The 9959-nt window shown below is 37.8% G+C and overlaps 1 protein-coding gene across 2 annotated transcripts in view; it reads right to left on the minus strand.

Moving 5' to 3' along the window:
- Positions 1–9959, minus strand: part of tent4a (terminal nucleotidyltransferase 4A) — a gene marked incomplete at its 3' end in the record, with an annotated part of 20633 nt that overhangs the window by 7131 nt on the left and 3543 nt on the right. For both annotated transcript variants that reach the window (XM_014028819.1, XM_014028818.1), the window contains 3 exon segments: positions 2001–2121; positions 2218–2264; positions 3895–4018. In XM_014028819.1, the coding sequence (XP_013884273.1) occupies positions 2001–2121; positions 2218–2264; positions 3895–3984 (258 nt within the window).

The following is a 9959-nucleotide window of genomic DNA, read 5'->3' on the forward strand; positions in this document are numbered from 1 at the left end:
GACCTCTGTCATTGCCAACAAAGGATGTACAACAAAGTATTGAGATGAACTTTTGTTATTGACCAAATACTTATTTTCCACCATTATTTGCAAAAAAATTCTTTAAAAGTCAGACAAAATGATTTTCTCTATTTTTTTTTTCACATTTTGTCTCTCATAGTTGAGGTCTACCTGTGATGTGTGGCCTCTCTCATCTTTTTAAGTGGGAGAACTTGCACAATTGGTGACTGACTAAATACTTATTTTTCCCCACTGTATATATTGTATAAAGAAAGAGTGGTATTAATTAAAGTTCAGCAAATTATATACTGATGCCCTTTGTCGTTGAGGAATTTGAATAGTAAATGTTGACATGATTGGTTTTTCTGGACTGTTATTGAACAGCTAAACCTTAATATTTTCGGTGTAAGATATTCAAGACACGTAGGAGTTACACTGTATAAGAACAGAGGTATGGTAAGTTTATTTTTCCTGTTTCAGGCAACGCAGAGTGTCAGATAGTGGACAGAGCAATTTTATCCACCACTAAGTGCAATGGTGGAGCCAAAGTGTGGCCAATGGTGGCCTTACCCACCCATATAGTAATCTTCAGCCAACCCATTCCTTTGAGGAAAATATATTTACCGGTAAGCAATATAAAACCTAGAAAGCATTAACTCAAATGATTGAGGACAGTCCACTGTCTTTCAATTTTAAATAATAGAATAATCGATCAATAAAAATCAAAATAAAACAAAATAATCAATCTTTTAGCAATCCACCCTAGGGTCAGACAAGACAATGCTCAAAGAAACAGCAATAAATAAATAAATAAATAAAACAGCATGTATTCACTCTACAGGCCTAAATTAGCAGGTAAAATAAAGTTCAAAGCAGTTTAGCTTGGTTGGAAGGGCTGCCAAAAAGGAAAAAAAAGTAGTATGACTTACTGACAAAGTAGCATGAAAAATCACCACCAAACTTATGGAGCAATGTTCTTTGGGCAGATGAGCAGGCATTAGCATTTAGCTAGAGAGGTGTCATTTTTCAACCACTTCTTTAGCTTGGCCATGCCCTCGGGGTTAAATCTCAGCAAACCTGACATTTGGCAGATATTTTTATGTGTAAGTTGCATTTCCCCCCCAACGTAAATTTTGTAAAAGTTGTAAGCGGGGGSGGGGGGGGGGGGGGGGTGATTGTTTATAGTGTTGGCACCTTCTTCTAAAGTCTGACGTAAAAGCTTGCAGATGAGACCAGAGTAGAGTAAAGATGTTTACCCATAATGCACAGTGTCACCCTTGGAGAAAACCAAACAGTATTTCAGCGCAAACACCTCATAACTACTGTCAAGCACAGTGGTGGATGGCTAATGATTTGAGTTTGCTAATTTGGCATCATTTATTACATAAAGTCTGTTGTTATTTCCAAACACAAAAAGCACCAACAGCAGCAACATGTAGCTCATCCAGGGTTCATGTCAGGCAGGACTGAGTTTATAAAAACTGTATAAAATCGCTGTAAAATGGGTCATGTTGACTTAGCCATCGTTAGCTCATGAATCAATTTTAAATAGACCTACTTCAAAACTGAACTGTTGCCATCTTAAATGGCTCCAAGAAGCCATCTACAACAGGTTAGATCTATGACTTCGACAGAAATCCACTTTAACATTACTCCTATGAACACTTCCAAAGGCGATGCACAAATTACAATTAGCTCACTTAGCTGTGGACAATGGCCCAACTTTAACACTGTAAGGAGAAATAATGGCAGATTAAGCTCTAAGCTTATTCCAATTCTCTTCCTGTTTTCGTTGTTTTATGTCTTTTTATTAAAATGATCTGCAGCTGTATTCTGTTCTTTTCTAATGTAATAAACAGTATTCTTTTAAATCTGGAATCATAATTTAACATCAATAAATCTGTTAAGACAAAGATAAATGAATCACTGAAACATTATTTAAAGAATATGAGCAGAAACAGAACAGCAGAAAAAAACACGTCATGTTTAACTTCACTCACTGTAGCTTTGTCCAACACTTTAATGGAATCAGGTTCTGCCATGTTGTGTTCACGAAGCGCCTGTTCCAGCTCTTGCAGTGGGGGTCGCTCCCAGTTTCCAAACACAACCAGGTCGATGTCACTGTGTGAGAAAATGCATTAGCATTTATGCTAATCAAAATGTACTGAAATTGACAGTAACAGTTGGAATTTTCTCCATTTATAAACAAAACCTTACCTGGTTGGAAGGTACAGCCCTGTGCTGAAGCTGCCAAATATCTGAACCTAGGAAAAAAAAGGAGACTTTTAAAAATGAAAAACTGTACAACAGTTTGAAAGCTGAAGATAATTACAGCATACTTTTGTCCAATTATGGAATCTATTGATATAAACAATTCAGCTAATTTGCTAATAGAAAACTAGCTTCTCATTTAGCGGTTTACATTTTTGCTAACTTTTAAAACTCTTAGTAGACCGCTTAGCTTCCACTAAATTAGGATCCACTAATTTTAAGTTCACCAAAAAAGGTTAAACTTCTATCTTTATGCCATTTATCCCAAATTAAATAAAAACTATCCTCTCTGTGTTTGTAGCATCTTTAGCAGCTAAACTTCAAAGTAAGAGCATCAAAAAGAAATAAAACAACAATTAACAATATTTTAAATAAACACAAAAACTGACCATGTATAAAATATGGTGGAGAAAGTTTTTGCCATCTGTGGTTTGACTAACTTCGAACCATATTTATAAAAATATCAAAGAAATTATTTTTTTAGACAGAGCTGGTTTGGATTGGCTGATTTGCCACAGATGATCCCACCCACCTTTAAATTAAACCAATAGAAAACTAACAACAAGTTTGCATCAGTCACAGCAGTCTTCAGATGGAAGGAGATGAAGATGAGTGACAGGCTGAGTGACTTAGCATTAGCTTTAGTGGATTTTGAGTTAGTGGAGCTAAGATTCTTGTTTAGTAGATTAAGCTGCATTCCAGTTGTACTTGGATGACAAGGTTTCTGGCTTCTGGATCGGAAATATCAAATGGAAAGTCCACTAACGTCATAATTTCGAGTTGGGAAGTCAATGCAACCAGAGCACGTGTGATGTCGTCATTTCAACATGGCTACTTCTCACATAAACACTGAATGAAACTCTTTACTTTTACGGTTTTTAGCAGTTCTGTGTTGTTTATTTTACAGTCAGTCAATCGTAGTAGTACAGCATGTTTTAACGCTCAATGCGCCACACAGCGCTATTGTTGTTACATTATTCTATCAAAGCAAGAATTCGAAAAACTTTTTTCCAACGTTCTGACAACTTGGAAACTTCACAAATTCAAGCTCCACTGGAACTGGAACGCTGCATTAGTTTTGTCCAGTGCCCACCACTGGATACAAATAAATACATACTGTTTGCATAATCTGTGGTGATAATGACATCCAACTACTATCAACAAGACTCTCTTGGGGTTCTACATTAAGAATATTCAAAACTGCAAAGCTAAGTATACTGCTAAATTAAGTTCACTAGGATTTAGAAACAAAAAGGCAGTGCTTTAGGGCTTCTAGTGAAAGCTCTCCAGAGGAAGTAGAATGGAGTTCTTTCCTTTTCCTCCTGTTAAATACAACACAGCAACAGCACAAGGACAGGCCAGGAATAACAGGCTGAAAGGGAAAGGAGGCTGGAACAAATGGCCAGCTCGATCCATTTACCTGACAATGTGGCTTTCAGTGGAAATGGGGAAAGCTGGCAGCCGATAAGTCCCCCCCGCTTGTGCTTTATGTGATTAAGTAAAGAGCAGGGATTTCTATCAACCCTGCATCACTGGATGATTCGCACCATGTCAAAATATTAAGCAGAAACCCCTCTAAATTTGTATCTTGTAAACTTTTGATTCCCGCAGACAACATCTTACATCCGCTTTGGGCCACAGCTCATTGATGATCTTCTTTATTCGCGTCACTACCTCCTTCCTCATCGCTGCCTCTTCGGGCCGAGGAGACATGAAGTTGTAGAAATCCACCACCTCCTCGTGAAGTCTGGAGAGAGCAGATTTTAAAAAAATGTTATTTTCAGTACATGGACCAGAAGAAAAAGGTAGATAAATAACTAAACTTTAAGTTATGTTTTGTTGTTTGAAATAACCTTGTTAAACTGATTATTTCCATTACTGAAGTCCACCCCCCTTCAGATCTAGTGTTTTATATCAGGAGAACATGTTTTTAAACCATATTTTAAAGTTATTCATATCTATTCTCAAGTATACAGAAACAGATACCGCCATGCCATTTCTGAACAGAAGGAAAGCCATAATGTTAAAGATGAGTGTGGAAACCCTTCACCGTTGATCTTTTATAAGATTTAAGGAGGTTTTCTATCAACCAGCAGCTGCTGATCAGATGTATGATTAGAGTGCCCAGTATACTCCATGTGAACTGCCAAAATCGGATCGTCACAGTTGCATGACAAAAATTGCATCACTTTGTTTGCAGCTTTGACTCTTCCACCCCTTCTTGTCACAACCCGCCAGCTGAACTTTTCTCCTCCCTCTGCATAAGTAATTACTGTGTGATTGGTCAGAAGTTGTGGGCATGTTTATTTCTGCTGGAAGTGCTCGGAAACTGCCTTTTACTTCTACTTTATTACTCACACCCAGAATCCAACTGTTGTACATGAAAACAGCTAAAAAACTCAATGACGGAGATAAAACAGAGAAGCTTGAACCAGGACAGATGTGTGGACAACTGACGTCAGTGGGGTGCTTAACTGATCATCAGCGTGAGCATCTCTATAAAAGCAAGAGTTCTGTCAGTTTGCTGCTTTACAGAGCAGATGTGTGTTAGCACAACGCCAAGAACAAACAACCTTAAAGGACCTTAAAGGAACTGTTGCTGCCCATCAACTTGAAAGAGTTACAGGTGGGTGTATTGATTGCAGTTTTCTGGCTTATCAGTGATCTTTAACAAGTCTGACCTGCTGATTCCCATTTTGGCAGACAAATTTTTTAAACAGACAAAACTGTCAGGTGTCATAAGGTCACAACACACATCCAACGTTCCAATCTTATTTTATTGAAAAACATATAACTCTTGAAACAATATAAACTTGTTTTAACTGGACATTGGGTAGTGCTCAAAGCAGAGAAAAAGTGGCTGATTTTCAGACCTTTGTGGCGGTAGATGAGAAGCCGATATTTTCCACTAATCTTATTTAAGTATTGGCCGAGCTCTGATCTTCCAAAATTAAGGAAATTGGTGCCAATAAATTGGACGGCCAATTTATCAGTTCCAAATGATTTAAAATCCATTATTCTACAGAAGAAAAAAATATTATTCACAATTGGAAACCATTTGAGACAGCTGCCAGTCTTCTCAGATTTATTCCATGCAAGGTTCAGAGAATGCCAAAAAAACTTTTATTGATTTGAAACCAAATTAGAGATTTACCCATAATGCACAGCAGAATGTTTAGAAAAAAACTGATTGCAAATCTACACAAACATCTCATATCGCTGTCAGCAGGGTGGTAGAGGGGCGATGGTTTGAGCACCTTACTAAATTGGACCACAATACTCCTTTGCAGAACAAGGCCCTCTGATTGACTTGGACCAAACGAACTACCCTTTTTAAAAGGCTGTACATAAATGAATGCATGCAAACCACAATATAAATAACATCATTTTAAACTCATGTCAGAGGACGACAAGGATGATAAATGCATGGTATGCTCCAGTGAAAATATGTTCTTTGCAATGACAGGTATGAATCAGGTACCAACTATGTATTTTTTTCTTTAATAAAAACAAATTCTCAGTGTCCTGTGCAGCATTTAACATGCTTCTGTCAAAGTGTTATGATTTGATGTGTTGCTAAACTACACATCAACACCTCTTCTAAATGTTCCTCAGAAAAACCATTTGATTACATAAACTCTAGCAGGATAAACCAGTATTTGGTCACACTGGTTGCTCAGTAATGACACCTGGCACAGTAAAACTCACCGAGCTCTGATAGGGTTGGGCAATATTGGCAAAAAAATTTTATCACGATTATTGTGGTATTTAGCCGATAACGATTAATTTGATGATTAATCTCCTGGAGTCCCTGGACACCTTTATATCCTGGTCACATGACCAATGTAGTGGGAAATATTTGCTCTTGGTCACGTGACCAATGTAGTGGGAAAGATTTGCTCTTCATAAAAATCTGTTCCAAACTGAGTCAAAATTACAAACTTCAAGCTACACATCAAATTTTAAATTGTGTTGATCGATAAATAAATTGCATAACTTTTTTTTAAAATGTTCATCATATTTGAAGCAGAGAGGAGCAGCGAGAGGACTCTGCCTGGTGGCATTAATCGTATTAATCGTCAAGTGCCAAAAAGTAATTGATTAGTGTTTTTCTGACGATTAATTGCACATGATATGATTATGCCCAACCCTAAGCTCTGATAACAGCTCAATTCTCATTTCTTTTCTTATTAGTGCTCAAAGGCTTCTGGGAACAGCTTTATTTTAACTACAACCCCTGGCAAAAAGTATGGAATCACCAGTCTTGGATGAACACTAAGACATTTTATTCTGTAAAACAAACTCAGATAAAAAAAAAAAAAAACACGACAAATAATAAGGTCATTCCAAAGTGCAACTTGTTGGCTTTCAGGAACACTCAAAGAAATGAAGAGAAAACATTGTGAAAGTCAGTAAATGTCACTTTTATTGAAAAAGCACAGGGAAAAAAATATGGAATCACTCAATTCAGAGAGGAAAAAGTATGGAATCATGAAAAACAGAAGACCATTCAAAATACAGTACAACACTAATATTTAGTTGCACCACCTTTGGCTTTTATAACTGCTTGCAGTCTGAGGCATGGACTTGATGAGTGACGAACAGTATTCTTCATCAATTTGGTGCCATCTCTCTTTGATAGCAGTTGCCAGATCAGCTTTGCAGGTCGGAGCCTTCTTGTGGACCTTTTTTTTCCCCAATTTCCACCACAGGTTTTCAATTGGGTTGAGATCTGGACTACTTGCAGGCCATGACATCGACTGAATGTGTCTATCTCCAAGGAATGCCTTCCATGTTTTTGCTCTATGGCTTCCATTAGGCTGGCTATGGCTGGCTATGGACATGGCTATCCATTGTCATCTTGGAAATGTATTTCATCACCTCCAAACATCTGTTCAATTAAAGGGATGAGAAAACTGTCCAAAATGTCAATGTAAAAGTAATTAAGTAAGTAAGTAAAGTTTTATTTATAAAGCGCCTTTCACAGAAATATATTCACAAGGTGCTGTACAATCATTAACAGTATAAAAATGGTGAAAAGAATAAAATGAAACAGAAAAACATAATTATACATAAGAAATGAAAATTGAAACATCAAATCAGGAATTAATTTCTAAAATTGTAAATCAAACAAGGTCAATGCAGGTCAAAATTTACAGTAATACACAAAAACATAATGAATGCGGGAGAGAAAATATGGCTTAAGTTCAAAGAAAACACATATTAGCGAAGCATTCACAAAGGAGGTAGGCTGGCGGTAATGGTAAAATGGTTAGCTAAACGCTTGCGAGAAAAAGTGAGTTTTTAGGAGTTTCTTGAAAGAGACAATTTTATCAATGTAGCACAGATTAAAAGGGAGTTCATTCCAGAGCCTGGGGGCCACAGAGGAGAAGGACCGGTCACCACAGGTCTTAAAGTGAGGGAGGGGAACCATAAGGAGATGTTGATCCTATGACCAGAGGTCTCGTCTGGGGTTGTAAGGAAAAATGAGACATTTAATATATTCTGGGGCTTGGCCATGAAGAGCTCTGAAGGTGAGGACCAGAAGACAGGTGAACAAGCTATTACAATAGTCTAAGCGGGTAGAAATGAAGGCATGAATTACCATTTCCAAGTCTGAAGTGGACAGCAGGGGCCAGAGTTTTGAGAAAACTTACTGCATTGTTAGAAGAATTAACCACAGTCATCTTCCCAGTGCTTTTGCCTGACATGCAGCCCCATATCATCAAGGACTGTGGAAATTTGGTTGTTTTCTTCAGGCAGTCCTCTTCATAAATCTCACTGGAACGGCACCAAACAAGAGTTCCAGAACCATCACCTTGTCCAATGCAGATTCTTGACTCATCACTGAAGATAACTTTCATCCAGTCATCCACAGTCCATGATTGCCTCTCCTTAGCCCATTGCAGTCTTGTTGCAGTCTTGTTCTTTTTTGTTTAGGTGTCAATGATGGTTTTCTTTTAGCTTTCCTGTATTGAAATCCCATTTCCTTTAGGCGATTTCTTACGGTTCGATCACATACATGGCTCCAGCTTCCTCCCATTTATGCTTCATCTGTTTAGTTGTAGTTTTCGGTTTTCAAGACAAATGGCCTAAAGTTGTTTTGTCTTGATACTTTGATGTCTTTCTTGGTCTACCAGTACGCTTGGCTTTAAAAACCATTCCATGCTGTTTGTATTTGGTCCATATCTTGGATACAGCTGACTGTGAACAGCCCACATCTTTAGCAACCATGCGTGACGAGCTACTTTCTTCAAGAAATTTCAAAATCTTCTCTTTTGTTTCAAGAGACATGTCTCTTGTTGGAGCCATGGTTCTTGCCACTCCACTTCGTCCAGCAGTCTTCCAAGGTGTCATGACTGCAGGCGTTTTTAACTGCAGACTAACGAGCAGATGTAATCTGAGGCAGGTGTCCATTTAGGGAAAGGAAATTGATTGGGTGTGTCCTTATTTTCTACCTCCAATTTTGGGTGATTCCATACTTTTTTCCTCAGAATTGAGTGATTCCTTTTTTTTCCCCCTGTGCTTGGTCAATAAAAGTAACATTCACTGACTTCCACAATGTTTTCTCTTCATTTCTTTGAGTGTTCCTGAAAGCCAAGAAGTTGCACTTTGGAATGACCTAATTATTGTATCATGTTTTTGATCTGAGTTTGTTTTACAGAATAAAATGTCTGAATGAGTGCTCATCCAAGACTGGTGATTCCATACTTTTTGCCAGGAGTTGTAGAAACAATTGCTCTTAGGTTTTATATTGACAAATGTTACTAGTGGCAAGTCATGTCAGCAGGCACTAAAGGTAATACCACGAGTTACTTTGTGACAGGACATAGTACATCTTGGCTGCTGTCAGGCTTGTACGCCTTCTGCAGTTTAAACTCTGCCAACAAACTGTTTGCCAACAATCCTTCCTGTAGCAACAAAACTGTGAGCAGAAAAAAATGTTTCCGAATATCCAAAATAGATCATACGTGAAATAATAAACTCCCAATACATTTTCCATTTATACAAAACTATTTCTCCTTTTAGTGTTTTATAGTGTGAAGGATCAAAACGAAACACGTGCAAGTGCTTCTATTTTAGTTTAACAAAACGCGCTCAAGAATCAAAACCAACTATTAATCTGAGTTATCAAACAGTAGTACAATAAAGAAAACTTTTTTAAATAGCTAAACTTAAAAACATTTGATTTGATGCAAGAAGTAAAACAGCAATATCCTAACTAGAGTAAAACAAAAACGTTCCAGGCTTATGGTGGACAGGGTTTCCCCTACATGTAATTGATCGTGGCACACCGCCACGGCTAAATAAAAGCCGCCACACTTTCGGAATGAAGTTTATTTATTTTTTTTAATTCAACGTAAAACAGGGGTTGACACAATTGTTTAGTTTGTCCGAGACAACCTATTTTTGTTTCGGACAACCAGATCCCGCCTCCCGGTTGTCTGTGGACAACCAAGAAAAAAAGACCTGGATTTAAGTTTTCCTCCGCGGGTGTTCTTCATTGTAAAAAAATAAACGAGAGAAAAAAACTTGTTAAAGCCGTCTAGGGATTAAAGTGACAATTCTTTCACCCAATCGAGAGAACCAGAGTCAAAGTTTTTTACCAAATCAGAACAGAGCAGGGCGGGTCGTGCCGTCTGACTTACAGCGCTGCCTTTTTTTTCCTTTCTCTGTGGGTGGGCGGT

Source organism: Austrofundulus limnaeus, unplaced genomic scaffold, assembly GCF_001266775.1.
Source record: "Austrofundulus limnaeus strain Quisiro unplaced genomic scaffold, Austrofundulus_limnaeus-1.0 Scaffold814, whole genome shotgun sequence".
NCBI lineage: Eukaryota > Metazoa > Chordata > Actinopteri > Cyprinodontiformes > Rivulidae > Austrofundulus > Austrofundulus limnaeus.